The sequence below is a fragment of the Sminthopsis crassicaudata genome, chromosome 2 (assembly GCF_048593235.1).
Source record: "Sminthopsis crassicaudata isolate SCR6 chromosome 2, ASM4859323v1, whole genome shotgun sequence".
In the NCBI taxonomy this organism is placed as follows: Eukaryota; Metazoa; Chordata; class Mammalia; order Dasyuromorphia; family Dasyuridae; genus Sminthopsis; species Sminthopsis crassicaudata.
This window is the reverse complement of record NC_133618.1, coordinates 146,455,710-146,472,973: the sequence shown is the minus strand read 5'-3', so window position 1 is coordinate 146,472,973 and position 17,264 is coordinate 146,455,710. Positions and strand designations below refer to the sequence as shown.

General features: G+C 31.8%; 1 protein-coding gene across 10 annotated transcripts in view; it reads left to right on the top strand.

The window, feature by feature from the left end:
• HMBOX1 (homeobox containing 1) overlaps positions 1–17,264 on the top strand; it is a 240,102-nt gene that overhangs the window by 152,803 nt on the left and 70,035 nt on the right. For all 10 annotated transcript variants that reach the window (XM_074287562.1, XM_074287563.1, XM_074287560.1 and 7 more), the window contains one exon: positions 6,474–6,584. In XM_074287562.1, the coding sequence (XP_074143663.1) occupies positions 6,474–6,584 (111 nt within the window). The remainder of the gene's footprint in view (positions 1–6,473; positions 6,585–17,264) is intronic.

The window sequence follows — 17,264 nt, the reverse complement described above, 5'->3', positions numbered from 1 at the left end:
AGGAATTGATAGGACCATTTGTCACAATTTTATCTTCTTTTTCGTGTTATGCTTCAAGAAAGTTTTACACAAGCTCTCTTTCAAGCTTCATCAAGAAGCTTCTCAAATCTTATTCATTTTCTGCCATCAGAGTGATAGATATCTCCTACATATCTGGATTGTTAGTATTTCTCCCAGCAACCTTACTTCTGGCTTCTAATTCGTCTAGCCTAGCATTTCACAGATATACTCTGCTTATAAGGTAAGTAAATAAGGTGTTAATATGCAGACTTGTTGCATTCCTTTTTCAATCTTAAATTAATCACTTGTTCCATGTTCATTTCTAACTATTGCTTCTTGACTGACCTGTGTATGTATGGGTTCTTCAGGAGACGAGTAAGACAGTCTGGTATTCCCATCTTTTTGAGGCTTGCCACTTTTGTTGTGAATTCACATCATCAAAAGCTTTAGTGTAAGCAGCGAAATAGATGTTTTTGTGGAACTCTCTTGCTTTCTCTGTATTACAACATGTCTATATATAGACTATTTTATAAATATCAATGCAAAATTTTAAGATAGAATTTTACCAGTAAGACTATAGCACCATATCACAAACATCCCACAGTAATGCAGGTTTGGTTCAGTATTAAGAAAAGTATAAATATCATTGTCCATATTAATAGTCTCAAGGGCAGAAATAATGTATCAAAGGATGTAGAAAAAACTTTTCAACAAGATAAATTAGCTTCTAATGTTTCAAAAAAATCTAAAATACAAAGAAGTGGATCTGTCCTTAATATGTTAATATTTTATGATTACTATCTGTCTAAAACTAAAACTAAGTGCTACCATTATCTGTAATGGGGATAAATTGGAGACCTTTCCGGTAAGATCAAGGGTAAAGCAAGGATGTCCATTATCACTTTTGTTATTCATATACTTGCAATGCTAACTAGTGAAAAGAAAAAGAAATTGAAATCTTAAGCATAGGCACAGAGGAAACAACTGAAATAAGTTTCTGATTATAAAATAAATGCAGGTAAATTACCAGCATTTCTATATATTGCCAGCAAAATGGAAGAGTTAGAAAGATATGTTGCATTTAAAATAACTATTTTTATTTAAGTCATTTCAGTCATGTCAAACTCTTTTTGCCCAATTGGGGTTTTCCTGGCAAAGGTATTAGAGTGGTTTGCCATTTTCTTCTCTGGCTCATTTTACAGATGAAGAAACTGAGACCAGTAGGGTTAAGTGACTTGCCCAGGCTCACACAAGTAATTCATATCTGAGGCCAGATTTGAATTTAGGAAGATGCATATTCCTAATTCCAGACCTTGCACTCTATCCACTATACCATCTAGCTGCACAAAAAGTATAAAATATTCTAGAGTCCCTTTAACAATAATTCTATGAATAAATCTACAAAATTATCTTTACAAAGATAAAGATAGATGTAAATAATTGAAGAAATATTGTTTATTATCAGTATTGGCTAAATTAATTTACTTACTTCCATTCCAAACTATAATTTATAGAACTAGAGAAAAAAACCAAAATTAATATGGAAAAACAAAAGATTTAGCATCTCATGGGTTATAGTATATAATATATGAAAAGGAGTGCTACATCTCAAACTGTACTACAAAGTAATTATCATGTTTGGGACTATTTAATAAATAGCTAAATAATTAATAAATTAATAGTTAATAAATAGTAAATTATTATTGTATAAACCCTGATATCTTTTTTTATTAATTTTATAATTATGACTTTTTTTGACAGTACATATGCATAGGTAATTTTTTTTACAACATTATCCATTGTACTCCCTTCTGTACCGAATTTTTCCTCTCCTTCCCTCCACCCGCTCCCCTAGATGGCAGGTATTCCCATACATATTAAATATCTTATAGTATATCCTGGGTACAATATATATGTGCAGAACCGAATTTTTGTTGTTGTTGCAAAAGAAGAATTGGATTCGGGAGGTAAAAATAATCTGGGAAGAAAAACAAAAAATGCTAACAGTTTACACTCATTTCCCAGTGTTCCTTCTCTGGGTGTAGCTGATTCTGTCCATCATTGATCAATTGGAACTGGATTAGATCTTCTCTATGTTGAAGATATCCACTTCCATCAGAATACATCCTCATACAGTATTGTTGTTGAAGTGTATAATGATCTCCTGGTTCTGCTCATTTCACTCAGCATCAGTTGATGTAAGTCTCTCCAAGCCTCTCTGTATTCCTCCCATTGGTCATTTCTTACAGAACAATAATATTCCATAACATTCATATACCATAATTTACCCAACCATTCTCCAATGGATGGGCATCCGTTCATTTTCCAGTTTCTAGCCACTACAAAAAGGGCTGCCACAAACATTTTGGCACATATAGGTCCCTTTCCCTTTTTTTAGTATTTCCTTGGGATGTAAGTCCAGTAATAGCACTGCTGGATCAAAGGGTATGAACAGTTTGATAACTTTTTGGGCATAATTCCAGATTGCTCTCCAGAATGGTTGGATTCTTTCACAACTCCACCAACAATGCATCAGTGTCCCAGTTTTCCCACATCCCCTGCAACATTCATTATTTGTTTCTGTCATCTTAATCAATCTGATAAGTGTGTAGTGGTATCTCAGAGTTGTCTTAATTTGCATTTCTCTGATCAGAACTGATTTGGAACACTCTTTCATATAAGTGGAAATAGTTTCAATTTCATCATCTGAAAATTGTCTGTTCATATCCTTTGACCATTTACCAATTGGAGAATAAACCCTGATATCTTAACTATTTAGATAAGAGCTCAGTAGTCAATAAAAAGTTGTTGGGAAAACTGAAAAACAGTCTGGCAGAACTAGGTCTAAATATTACCTAACATTTGTACTCCATGATAAACTCCAAATGGGTATTTGATTTTAATGTAAAGATTGACAACATAATCTAATTAGCAGAGCAAGGAAGAAACTTCTTATCTGAATTCTGGATAAAGGCTAAAAAGTTTTTGCATAAGCAAAACCAATGCAGTTGATATTAAAAGAACAGTAGAAAATTAGGAAATGATACAGCAAGTTTCTCTGACAAATCTTATTTTTGAGATAAGAATAAGAGCCATTAATGGGCATATCTGTTTAGTTGTCAGAGGAAGAAATCTAAACCCTCAGTAAGTTATTTTATTTTTTCTTTTATTATTATTAAAGGTTTTTTTTTTTCAAAACATGTACATAGATATAATTTTCAACATTCATCCTTGCAGAACCTTGTGTTCCAATTTTTTCCCCTCTGTTCTCCCCACTTTCTCCCTTAGATGGCAAGTAATCTATGTTATGCATATGCAGTTATTTCTATACATATTTCCAAAGTTATGCTGCACAAGAAAGATCAGATCAAAAAGGAAAAAAAAAAAACAAAACAAAATTCAAGCAAACAATACCAAAAAGTGAAAATACTGTGTTATGATCTATACTCCCCTCTAAAATCATCCTGCTGATCATTTTTTATAGAACAATAGTTTTCCATAACATTCATACACCTTGACTTATTCAGCCATTCTCCCACTGATGGACATTCAGTCAGTTTCCAGTTTCTTGCCACTACAAAAAGGGCTGTGAAAAACATTTTTGCACACGTGGGTCCTTTTCCCTTTTTTATGATCTCTTTGGAATACGTTGCCTCTTAATTATCAGAAGTATTTCTGATTTGTAGATTTGAGACTTCTTTGAGGCAATTAGGGTTAAGTGACTTGCCCAGTGTCACACAGCTGGGATGTATTAAGTGTCTAAAACACATTTAAACTCAGGTGCTCCCTACTTTAGTGCTGGTACTCTGTCCACTGCACCAACTAGCTATCCCCTCTTTATAGTTTATAAACAAAATACTGATCTTTCTTTCTTTTACTCCTGAATCAGGAATGGGCTAGTAAATGTTTTATAACCAAACCCTTTGATGGTAATTTATATTCACACTCTTTCAAGTTAATGATAATTAAAAAAAAAACAAAAACAAAAAACCAAAAACCCAAACAATAAATCAAGCCCAGTTTGAGACCAGAGCCAAAGATTTTTAATAAGTTCTTTACATAATTTTTGTACCTAATTCTCTTGGAACAGATTTTGGCATATATGCATCACTGTTAATTTCTTGCTTATAATTATAAGAAATCCAAATGACTTAATTAGAACTCAAATATATCCTGTCTGACTTTCATCTTTACCAGTGTTTTTACCACATTAGATAATTCTTAGTAAACTTCCTTATACACTTCCTTAACTTGTTCAACTTATTCTTCTTCATTTTTTTTTTGCCCAGGTACTGATGATTACTAATAATCTATAAGAAGAAAAAAAAAGATAATTTAAGAAACATCTAATATCAACATATATTTATTAAATTCTTATTGCGGTCTTTCCTAGACATCGTAGATATTTGAATATTCCATTCTCCTTAGGAATGCAACTTGTAAACAAATAAAATAGAAAATAATTTGATAATTATGTTAAATAAATATGTTAATTAAACATATTAATGATGTGAGGAAGTAGCAAAGATTTTATGTGATAGTTATTTATTAACTAAACCCTGGAAGAAGCCAAGAATCTAAGCGGCTGGGATTTGGAGGGAATACATTGGTAGAAAATGTACCAGCAAGTGGGTCTGCTTTGTTGGAAAATGTAGAATATGAAAGGGAGTAATATGAAATACATTGAAATAGATAATTTCCTAGATATTGTATAGCTAAGAGAGAACTCAGGGAACCTTTTCTAACCCCTTTATTTTACAAATGAGGAAACTGAGGTGAGAAAGTTGAAGTGATTTCCTAAGTTTACACAAGTGATTGGTAATTTAACAAGGACTTGGACAGATACATTAGCTCCAAATGTCACTTTCTCAGTACCCACTAATAAAGCGAAATTAAATGCCAGGAAATGTTCACATTTTCCTCTTACAGAATATATAAGATTTTTTTTCTGAAGAATTTTGAGCTAAAGAATGATATAGTTAGAAGAGTATTTTGGCAGCTGTTTGAAGAATGGATTGGATTAGGAGGAAGAAAACATGAGGAAAATGTAGTAATTCAAACAAGATATTATAGTGCTTATATGAGTACAAAGAATGGATTGTATAAGCAGTTTAATTTTTTTCATATGCTAGCAGAAGCAAACAGGAAAAGTATTGGGTGATTTTTAGGTTTTGAATCTCAATGATTGGAAGAGTGGTTTTAATAGAAATGAGGGCGCTTTTTTTTTTTTTTTTTTTTTTTTTTTTTTTTATAAAGCATGGGACAGGTTTAGGAATTAGATGATGAGTTCTATAATATGAACCTTAACTTAAAATGTGTGACAATCAGCACAACATAGTGATCAGAGAGCTGTTTCACAGTTTGATATATCTGGTGTAAATCTTCTTTGCCCTATTGGCTGTTTGACCTTGGGCAAGTCGTGTTAATCTCTCAATGTTTGTGGCATCTGTAAGACAATTAATTAGTTGCACAAAAAAGTGCCAACCTGCAATGGGATAGAGCCTCTTCATATGAAAGTCGATTATTTCAATGAAATCACAGTTCCAATGCCTATTTATTATATCCCAATTTTAGCCTTTCAAAAAACTTAACCTAAACCTTTTTTTTTTTTTTTAGTTTAACTAGATTTAATCAAAACTTTTAAAAAATGATATGTTTCAGCAATATTATTTAGTGTTGGTTTAGACCATTGAAAAGACCTGAAAAAATAAAATAATAAAAACCTGAGCATATACATGCTAAAAAAGATACAGGAACTATATGAACATAAGCATAAGCCACATTTTCTACAAATAAACTCAGACCTTAACAGTTCATAGAATAAGATGTGTGGTTCATTGATAGATAAATTGAATATTGGATACTATTTCTTAAAATGAGTACTATTGGATTTGGAATTAGAGAGAACACAGAGTCCAGCCTCTTTATTTTCTAGGTTAGGAAAAAGGATCAGAGTTGAAAAGTGACATATATAATATGTAATGAGTCAGATTAGATTCCAGAACCCATTATCTAATCTTTGCTAATTAATTCTCTATCTTCCTTTGAACTGTATGTGATTTTAATGCCAAAGTGAGGAAGATACTATTTTATGAATTAAAAAGGGCCTAAATGTCAAGAGGTCTACATAGTCTTAGCTAGAATGATTTTTGCCCACTGAGATCTAGTAGGAAGAGAACTGGTTTTAAATTCAGATGATCTGGTTTTGAATCCTGAGTCTCCTCCTTACTTTTTCTATAAACTTAAGCAAATTACTTTTTCTATTTGAGCCTGACTGTAAAATTAGGGGATTGAACTAAGTGATGTCTAAGATTTCCTCAGATTTGAGTACAAATGTTTTCCTCTGAACTCTGTGTATGACAACATCTTGTTTTAAACCTGAATACATCTTCACTCACACAGAACCAACTTGTAACAACTTTATTTTTTAAATTTACAACATCTAACAAATGCTTATTTGTTTCCCTATATAGGTATCAGTCAGAGCCGGATTTCCCATTGGCTGTTGCAGCAGGGGTCAGACTTGAGTGAACAGAAGAAAAGGGCATTTTATCGATGGTACCAGCTTGAGAAGACAAACCCTGGTAAATAATTATTCTTTCAATGTATTTCTTTTTAAACTAATTTGTGTGATTATTTCATGGAGTACCTTATGCTGATTTGCTTTCTTAAATATAGCTGCATATTTTCTTTTCCTATTTCTTTTAGGATGGGTGGAAGTGGGGGGGAGGCCGACATTGAGAGATAGTAAGAAGAAAGAGAATGGAATTAAAATATTTGATAAGAAAGCATAACATCTAAGTCATTTTACTCTTTATTCCAAGTTTTGTCTTTCTTTAGTCCCTTTTTATTTCTGTGAAATTTCATTATTTTCTACCCACTGTTTTGAGAGAGAGAATATTTGATTTTGAGTTGCTCAGGGGACTGAATTAAATGTCATGTGACTCAAATCTTTCTTAGTGGTGTCAAACTTAACTGCTTGCACTCCTTAGTACAGGATCAAATTGAAAATAATTGGAAATTTTTTTTTATGAAAATATAATGCAACACAGATAATGTTAATTTCATGTTTTTCTGTGTGACTTGTAGAGATTGTTTCTATTTGAGTCTGACACAATACTATACAACACTGTTGTTATGCTTCTTTTCTTCATGTAGAAGTACACAAATAATAAGATTCCATGACTAGTTCTTTTTTAAAAAACAAATACTTTTTTGATAAGAAATACATTTTGAAGTATTTTGTAATGGGTTCTGTATGTATGTGCATGAAGTGAGTGTATTCTCTGATGATAAATTTCTGCTTTTAGTATAATTTCTGTTTGGATATACAGTCAGTTCTCATTTTACATAAATTCACATTATGCAAATTTGATTTTATATAAAGAATTCTGCATTCCAAATAACCCATGTTAATGTTACTATATGGTATTGTGTACATTTTTTCTCCATACCTATTCCCCTTGAATTTGTGCTTTCTAATCTCCTTCAGTCATCCTTAAAAAAACTCCAAATAAATGCAGGAGAATAGATGTGCAGAGAGATACTGCTACTGCCAGTGTGGAGAGAAGAGACCTTTGCTCTGCTTGTGTGTCCCATATCTGTCTTCTATCTGCCTGTGCTTAAGCATGTCTCCTCCCTTGTGTTCTTCCTCTTGATTCTGGCCAAGTCCCACACGTGGTTGGTTCTAGTCCCCACATATTCCTCCTGCTTGTCTGTCCTTGGCCCCATAGGTCTTTGAAATATGTGCAAGCCTCCTACAATACATTGGTCACCTTCCTTCCCTTTCCCATGTCCGTGGGCAAATTTATATTATGTAAAAGTCATTTTATGTAGATGTTAGGATTCTTATAAGGTATTAAGTAAGTGGAATTGAGGAGACAGTGGTTAAATCTAGTTTAGCATTGGGATTTAATTCTATACCAAATAATGGTTTCCTAATGACTGGTATATACTCAGTGTGGAACATATAAGGAGGAGCTGTCAGGGCCAGAAAGGAGAAGCCCACTAGAAGCTCTTGGAGCCTCAGTCAGTTTTCAGTCGAGCAGATTCAGAAGCAAGAAAAGGCAGTCGGGCAGAACTAAGGAAGACAGAGAAGTGGTGGCAGGCTGTCCTGTGGAAGAACATTGAAACCAAGATCTGGAAGGCCTCCAGAAGAACTAGCCGAGCCCCAAGTGAAAGAGACGAAACTTTGAAGGAGACAATAAAGGATTTGGACTTTAATACCTGGCTGCATTTGGGGTGATTACTCTGAACTGAAATTAAGACTGCTTCCAGAAGTCCCCCAAGAAACCTGCTCCCAGAGAACATTACAATTTAGAGAAGAATATTACATGTAGAGGTCTGCAAAGCAGTTTTACCTTAGTGAGACTTTACTTATGTAAAGTGAGAACTGACTGTACAAGGTGTTTTCTAAAATCCAAGGCAAATGTCATAACAATTCTAGTGAAGAAACAGCAGATTGATTCTTTATTAAAAAATTTAAAAGTGTTTTCTGTGACTAAAGATGGCTACAAAAATAATTTTTTCCTGAATTACTCTTCTTATTCTACCCCTATCATAAGTCAAAAAAGAATATTCTGTAAAAGAATACATAAATGAAATCTAGAAGCATTACTCCCAACCACTCAGTTTTATTGAGACTTTTTGATTTTATATCACCTTAATTTCTATTAATTAATTAATTAATTTCTGTTCCCCTACTTAAGGAATCTTATATTTAAAAAATAAAAAAAAACAGAGCCAACCAACACATCATGACAATTATCAACATATGCAACTTTTTACAGTTGTAATCTTCCACATTTCTAATGAAAGGAAGACAGTTTTCTTGTTCCTTCTATGCAATCAAGCTTGGTCGTTATAATTCTTTATACTAGTCATTGTTTATATTGTTTTCTTCATTATGCTTATTACTTTTCTCCCCTTCCTCTATCCCCTTAAAGAAAAAAAAAAAAAACACAGTTTTTTTCTGACTAAGGAACTTTGGGGCTAGAAGATTCAAAAATAATTCTTAGAAAAAACCAGTCAAAAAAGCAGCTAAGTTCCAAACACCATGCTAAACTTTGGAACAACTATATTGTTAAAAAGTTTTCTCTGTTTTACGCTGAAGTTCACATTAGCATAATTACTACTCTTTAGTTCTAAGTCATTTTTCTAATTATAAGTTGTATAAGTTGTTAAAAATAAAAAGATTATGTAATTTTTAATCATACCATTGTTGATACATTTGATGTAAAATAGCTTATTCATAAAGCTGATTATAGTACATTCATTTTCAAAATTAGTTTTTTAATACTCTTGTTTTTCAACTGGGAGATAGATGCATAGGAAAAATATATAATATGCTGCTTACCAATGGGTTCCCTTTTTTTTAAAATTGGCTTTGCAAACATTAATCTCTTTCATTACCTTATTCCTCTATGTCCTTTCTCAAATGACTGGAAGCACATATAGTATTTTGGAATACCAAAATACAAATAGGAGTTACTTATATAAAATTATAAAATACTTGATAGAAATAAAGTTAGTCTTAAATAATTGGAAAGATATTGTTATATTATCCACTATTTGTGGATAGTATACATCAATATAACATTGTTTGTATGCCCTAAATTAGCTATATACAAAACTATTATAGTTTTTCATAATTTTAGACAAAAATAAGCATATATTGCATTTCAAGACGCACAAAAGTCAAAAATTTCAAGAGAATATTATGAAAGAAAATAATTGGAATGGATGGGATACTAAAAAGAACAGATCTTAAAAGTACAATAAAAATTAATATTCCTAATTATTTAAATTTGTTTTTTAAAAAATATACAAAAGAAAAATAAAAGGAATGGTATATCACTAAACCATACCTATCAGCCTGGTACACAATATATGGCAGGAAAATGAGAGAAAGAGTACAGAGAATAAATGAGATGATGTTAATAGAAGACTTGAGAGAAGATAGAATCAATCAAGTCTTTATTAAAGAAAATAATCTTTAAACTGAAACGAATTGCTTAAGAATGACTAAATAGAAGTTGAAGTCTTAGGTAGTTAGGGAGATAATAGGAAAGCACCATGCTACCCCCTGATGATTTTAGGTTGTCCTGCTTATTTTCTTCCTTAATACTGACTGAATGAGCATTTATTGCTAATCCAGAAATCACCTTGCCTAAAGAAACTAATATTCTAATGGGGTAGACAAAACATACCAAAAAAAAAATATATATATATAGCATTAGAAATCAGGATGGTAATATAAGATAAGAACACGCCTATCAAATTCCAGGGTATCAGAAGAAAAAGCAAGATGTTTCTTCCTTTAGGATGACTCTTTTCCACATCCAAATTTTTTAAATTAATTCATTTTTAATATTTTTCTTTTTAAATTTTGAATTCCAAATTCTCACTCTTTCACTTTTCTTTCACAGAAAAAGCAAACAGTGTGATATCAATAATATATGCTAAATCATGTAAAATATATTCATGTTAGCTGTATCACAAAAAAGGGAAGAAAAATAAAGAGAGAATTATACTTTATTTGTACTTTAATTTCATTAGTTCTCTTTCTGGAGATAGATGATTTAAAAAAAAAATCATGAATTCTTTGGAATTGTATTGAATCATTATGTTGATTAAAATAGCCAAGTCTTTCACAGTTGGTCATCATTACAGCATTTTTTTGTATATCTGTGCACTGGATCTCTTGGTTCTTCTCACTTTACTTTGTTCATATAGTATTGCTATGGTCTTTTTTTTGTTGTTGTTTTTTTTTTTTTTTTCTGAAACCCACTCCCTTCTTTATTTCTTACAGCACAATAATACTCCACAATCATATGCCATAACTGGTTTAGCCATTCCTCAGTTGATGAGCATCCCCTCAATTTTCGAATTCTTTGCCAAGAAAAAAATAGCTACTATAAATAATTTTTGTTTTTAAAGGTCCTTTTCCTTTTTCCTTTTTTTTTTTTTTTTTTTTTTTTTTTTTGGATGCGGACCTCATAGTAATATTCCTGGATTGATTTAAGAGTAGGCACAGTTTTCTAGTTCTTTGTGCATATTTCCCTTTTGTTCTTCAAAATAGTTGACCTAGTTCATTGAAGTACCCATTTTTCCCCTCATCCCCTCTAGCATTTGTCATTTCTTATATTATGAAGTGTTGCCTCATAATTGTTTTAGTTTGTCTTTCTCTGATCTTTAGTGTTTTAGAGCACTTTTCAAATCACTATAGATAGTTTGGGTTTCTTCTTTAGCAAACTGCTTCTTCATGTCTTTTGATCATATATCAGTTGGAGAATAGCTCTTATTTTTATAAATTTGACTCAATTTCCTATATATTTGAAAAATGAACCCTTTATCAGAGAAACTTGCTCCTAAAATTTTTTTATATTACTTCATTGCCCATGATACCTTTTAGCAAAACTTAAATGCCTTAACATTCTATTGCTTCTTTCTTGTTTATGAAATGTCATTGCTCATAATTCTTTGTGTGATTTTATAAGTAAATTTATATTTTGAACTAGTGATGTCTTTGGCCAAAACCTCTTTCTGCATGGCAAGTGAGTAAATTCTTTGTTAATTATTTCAATTGAATGAAAAGCTTTTAATAAAATATAGCATTAGTTCATAAATATCTAAATGATTTCAACATTCTAAAAAGCATATATTTAAAAACAAACACTAGCATTGTGTGCTGTAGAGAAATACTTAAAGCTTTATAAGTTCAAATAGGGATAAAAAAAAAAAAAAAACTCCTCACCCCAGTCTTAAAATCATAGATTTAGAGCTGGAAAGGAACTGTTAGTATGTCTAGTTTAACTTTTAATTTAACAAATGATGACCAAAAGTAAAAATAAATAGTGAACTGAGGCCACGGAGGCTAAGTGACTTACTCAGTATCACATCAATAGTACTGAATAGAGGTAGAATTTGTAACTATGTCCGTTTATCCTAACTCTTAAGAGTTTTCCACTTTTCCACTACATTGCTAGCTTAAACAGTAAAACAAGAGAATGTTAAATGTATAACCATCAACAAAGAAAAAAATATGCCTGCTTGCAGATTTGATTTTATATTTAAAAAAACCTTATAGAATCAACAAAGAAACAAATTGAGATTAATAATAGCTACAACAATATCATGTTACAAAATAAGTCCATAAAAATTGGCATATCTATGTAATTCCAATAAAAAGTGAATAAGAGATAATTTATTGAAAACTACCAATTATATAATCTATATGGAGGTTAGCCTATCAAAAGACATGCAAGATTTTAGGTGTGGGTGTGTTATTTATTATATGTGGGCATTGTAATTCAAAATACACTTTTCAGAATAATTTGTTGTGACTGACATTAAAAGTATAGATCAATTTTGGTAGTATCATCATTTTTATTATGTTGGCACAGTCTAGCCATGACCCTTACTATTCATCCAGCTATTTAGGCTTTTATTGATTTTTTTTTTTTTCCAGAGTTTGATAGAATAACAAAATTCTTTGGGAAAAACAAAAGGTTTGGAATTTTAGGAAAAATTATGAAAAGAAGAATGAAGGGGAAAATAGCACTTCCAGATCTCAAACTACATAATAAACTTTTCTTTGCATACCTCTTTCTGTAAGAATGTTTACGATTTTTCCTCTCCTCTTTCTTACATTTCCATTAGTTTTTGTTTCCCCCCCCCCCCCCCCCGATCATTCCAACATAGGAGATTCATATTTTATGATCATTGTTGAAGTAGACTCCTAACTTCCCTAACTTTCTTTAAGGAGTAATTAAGTTTTTGTGTGTGTTTTGGGAGATTGACTGACAGGATGTTTTTTTAATAACCAGATTCACTAAGGGAAAAACAAACTAAACAAATCTCAAGGGAGGTAATACAAAAAAGTATGAATGTTAAAGCATAGTATTTACCAGATCTCAAACTATATTATAAAGCAATAGCCTTTAAAAAAAAAATTAAAAAAAAAAAGGAAGATTAGAGATAGATTAGATCAGTAAGAACAATAACTTGGCCTGAGATAACTATAATAATATAATACTATAACTATAATAATATAATAATACTTGGAGCATGGTCATCATTTTTTTATAGGTGCTGGGGAAACTGGCATATGTTTTCCATACTTTGGCATATGTTGGATTTGGACCAACATTTTTCACTCTATGCTGTAATAAACTTAAAAATGGATATGTCATATAAAATATAGAAGAATTAGTTCATATATTTTATAACTATGGCTACAATATAAATATCTATCATATACTAGTACTAAAAAATAAGACTGTTTTGATCATGTAAAGTTAAGCATTTGCAGAAATAATAAGGTAAAATAAATGGTATTTTAGGAAGATGTATTTGAAATATCACTAATAAAAATATAATTTCCATGATATTGGTAATTGACATAAATACATATGTCTAAAGGTCATTTCCCAATAGTTAAGTGGCCAAAGAATATGAAAAATTTAGAATAAGAACAATTAGAAATTTTAAATAGCTGCAGGGGGAATAACAAAATTAGAAGAATTGTAAAATGACGAGTCTCTTTCATCAGTGGTGCAATTTTTTGAGTATCTATTTAGAATTACATAAGAAAAGTGACTAAACTGTCCAAATCTCTTGACCCAGAAAACCCGCTACTAGGCATGTAACTTAACTAGAGAGGGGAGAAGAGTGTGCATAGTGTGTATACCACACTCTTTGTGTTAGTAAAGAACTAGAAATAAAGTAGGTGTCCTTCTGTAAGAGATTGATTTAAAAAAACTACAATAGATGAATATGATATAATGCTATTGTTCAGTAATAAGTTGAAAATATAAGAAAATCAGAGAAATATGAAAATACTATAAACTCAAGTGGAGAGAGAGAAAATTATCTATTATAACAATATAAATGGAGAGAAAAATCATTAAAAGATTGAAAAAATTGAACTCTTGACTACTTGAAAAAACAGTAATCATCTTAGAGAATGAACACAACCCCTCTCTAACTAATCAACAAGCAAGCATTTATTAAGTGATTACAATTTACCTGTTACTGTACTAAATATTAGAGATACAATGGTAAAAATGGAATAGCCTTATCTTTAGGAACTTTACATATATGACAGGGAAACACAGAGACTACAAAGTCTTAAAATATGGTATATCTTTCCAGACAGTTACTGTGTCAGTTTTTTTGTTTTATTTTACTGTTTTTCTTTTGTCATAAGGTAACACTGAAACAACTTATATAAATGTCAAAAGCAATAATAAAATGCATTTTTAAAGGGGTACGTGCTACTAAAACAAAATCATATATGCAGGACAAATAAGAATTATACCCACATAAATTCTTATAGAATTTGCACACCTGGTTTTTTATGTAGTTGGGGACTATATAATCTACTTCTTAGTCTTTGGGGAGTCTGGAAGAGATTCACATAAGAGATGGTCTCCAGTGTTAAGCATGAAAGATAATTGAGCTAACTGCTCTATTTAATCCTGAGACAAAAATTCTGAAACATTTATTTTTATTCAATAACTATTTCTAATTTAAATTCTAGACTGTTTCTTGTTTTTCTAATTATCTCATATGAAGATTTAAAGAGACTAGTAGAAAGACCTTTCTTATAAAGAATGTTATAATAGAGTGCTGCTTGTGAAGTCAGAGAATGAGGTTACAAATCTTACACTTACTACTTGGGTGGTGCAGGTCAAGTTATTAAATCTCTGGGGATCTCATTTTTTCTTTTCTTTAAATTGAGAGGATTAGATTAGGTAATCTCTGAGTTCAACTATCCACTCAACTGACATTTATTAAGCTCCCCATGAATCTAATATTCATCTGTAGACTGATGATTCTCAGATCTACCTTTCCTGCTCCAACCTTTTAATGTTTTCACTCTTGCTTCTTCAATTGCCTTTCAGACATCTTGAGAAATGGATCTTCAGTAAACAATTTAAATTCAAAATGAATGTTATTATCTTTTTACCCTCCTTTATTCCTTGCCAATTACTGTAGAAGACAACACCATCTTTCCCAGTCACTCAGTTATCCTCAACTTTCTCTCACTTCCATATCCAATTTGTTGCAAAATCCCATTGATTTCACATTTGCAACATCTTTCAAATATGTTCTCTTCTCAGTGCCATCATTCTAATTCAGACCCTCATTGCCTCATGCATGGGTTGTTGCAACAATCTATTAGTGGGCTTTGTCTACCTTATCTTCTCCACCCTGATCCATTCAGCCAGCAAAGTGATTTTCTTTTCTTTCTTTTTTTATAATAAGGTAGTTTGGGTTAAATAACTTGCCCAGGGTCACATACCTAGGAAGTGTTAAGTGCCTGAGACCAGATTTGAACTCATGTCCTCTTGACTTCGGGGCTGGTGCTCTACCCACTGCCCCACCTAGCTGCCCCAAAGTGGTTTTCTTAAGCCATGAAATCTCCCTATTCCATATCTCCAGGAAAAACTACAAAATTATTTGTTTGGCATTCAAAGCTCAACCCTCTTCTTAATCTTCTTATAGAGTTTTATGGCTTCTTTTAAGACTCAGCAAAAACACATTCTTTTCCAGGTAACCTTTCCCAACCCATCTTAATTCTAATGTTTTCCCTCTTTTAATTATTTTCAATTTATCTTGTATATCATTTGCTTTTCATATCGTCTTCCCCCCCCCCTCTTAAATTGCAAATTCCTTGAGAGTAGGGGACTGTCTCTCTCCCCCTTTTTATGGGGGATATCCCTAGGGTTTAACAGAGTGCCTGGAATATAGCAGGTACTTAATAAATGTTTATTAATTGATCGAGTGTCTACTAAAGTGCTATACACTGTTCTAGACTTTAATGATACAAAGACCAAAACAGAAACTGCTATTCTTAAAACGCTTACTCTCAGGGGAAACAATTTGTAAATATATAAGTTTATACTAAATAAATACAAAAAGTACTCCCCCCCAAAAAAAAGCTATTTAAAAATAAGAATGGAAGGTACTGACAGTTGGGAAATTTTAATGTAGAATTTGATATTTCAGTAGTATCTTAAGGAAAGTGAAGTATTATGTGTGACCCAGAGTTGAGGAAAAAGTAGATTTCAGCCACAAGGGACAGACAGTGCAGTGGCACCAAGATGTGAATGAATTGCCATTTATGAGGAATAACAGCAAAAATGCCAAAGAATGTGGGAAAATGGAGTGTATAACGAAACTGGGAAAATATTTTGCAACCACATTTTAAACCTTTAAACACAGGGAAGTTTTTATTTTTTTATCTTAGAGATGATAGGGAGTCATTGAAGTCATGGAATGATGTGATCAGATGTTTGCTTAAAGGAAATCCCTGACACCTTTGTGTCATTAGAATGAAGAGAGAGTTCAGAAAGGGAAGTCAATTAAGAGACTATTATAGACCAAATGAAAGGTAATAAGGTTCAGGTGGGTACTGAGAAAGGGGGTAGATGTAAAAGATGAAGGTAAAAATGGTACTATCTGGCATGTGAAATGAGGAAGAATGATTAGTGAAAGATAAAACTAAGATACCAAAATAGAAACTGGAGAATATTAGTGTCTTTGACAGAAATAGGGAGTTTCTGTCCTCTGAGGATCTTATTTTGGATCTTGATTCTGCATCTGCTATGTCAGTTATCTCTTCCAGTTAAATGCCATCATTTTTTCTTTTCTTTAAATTGAGAGGATTAGATTAGGTAATCTCTGAGTTCAACTATCCACTCATATATGCAGGAATTTGATAAATATTCCAACTTTGCCTTTAAGTCATTGATGAAAATATTAAACTATACAAGGCCAAAAAGGTACCTATGTTGTTCCTCAGTAGACTTCTTTCTAAACTGTCAGAGAACCTTTATTTACTGTTTGTTTGTTTTTTTTTTAACCCAGCTGGTTCTGCAAACAAAGCTAAATGTACTCCTACCTCACCATTTTTCTGTCTTTTCCATAAGAATAGGATAAAAACTTATCAAAAATTGTTTTTAATCAAATTCTTTACAAAAATCTTGGAAACTTCAATGGATGGAGGGATAGAAGGAAGGAAGGAAGGAAGGAAGGAAGGAAGGAAGGAAGGAAGGAAGGAAGGAAGGAAGGAAGGAAGGAAGGAAGGAAGGAAGGAAGGAAGGAAGGAAGGAAGGAAGGACTTATTTCCTATGTTTGCTGTGAGGATCAAATGATATTTGTAAAGTACATAGTACAAAACCTCTGACCTCTTCCCTCTATAGTCTTTTTCCAGTATGTCTCCCCTTCAATACATTTTATAAATTGCCAGCAAGTTT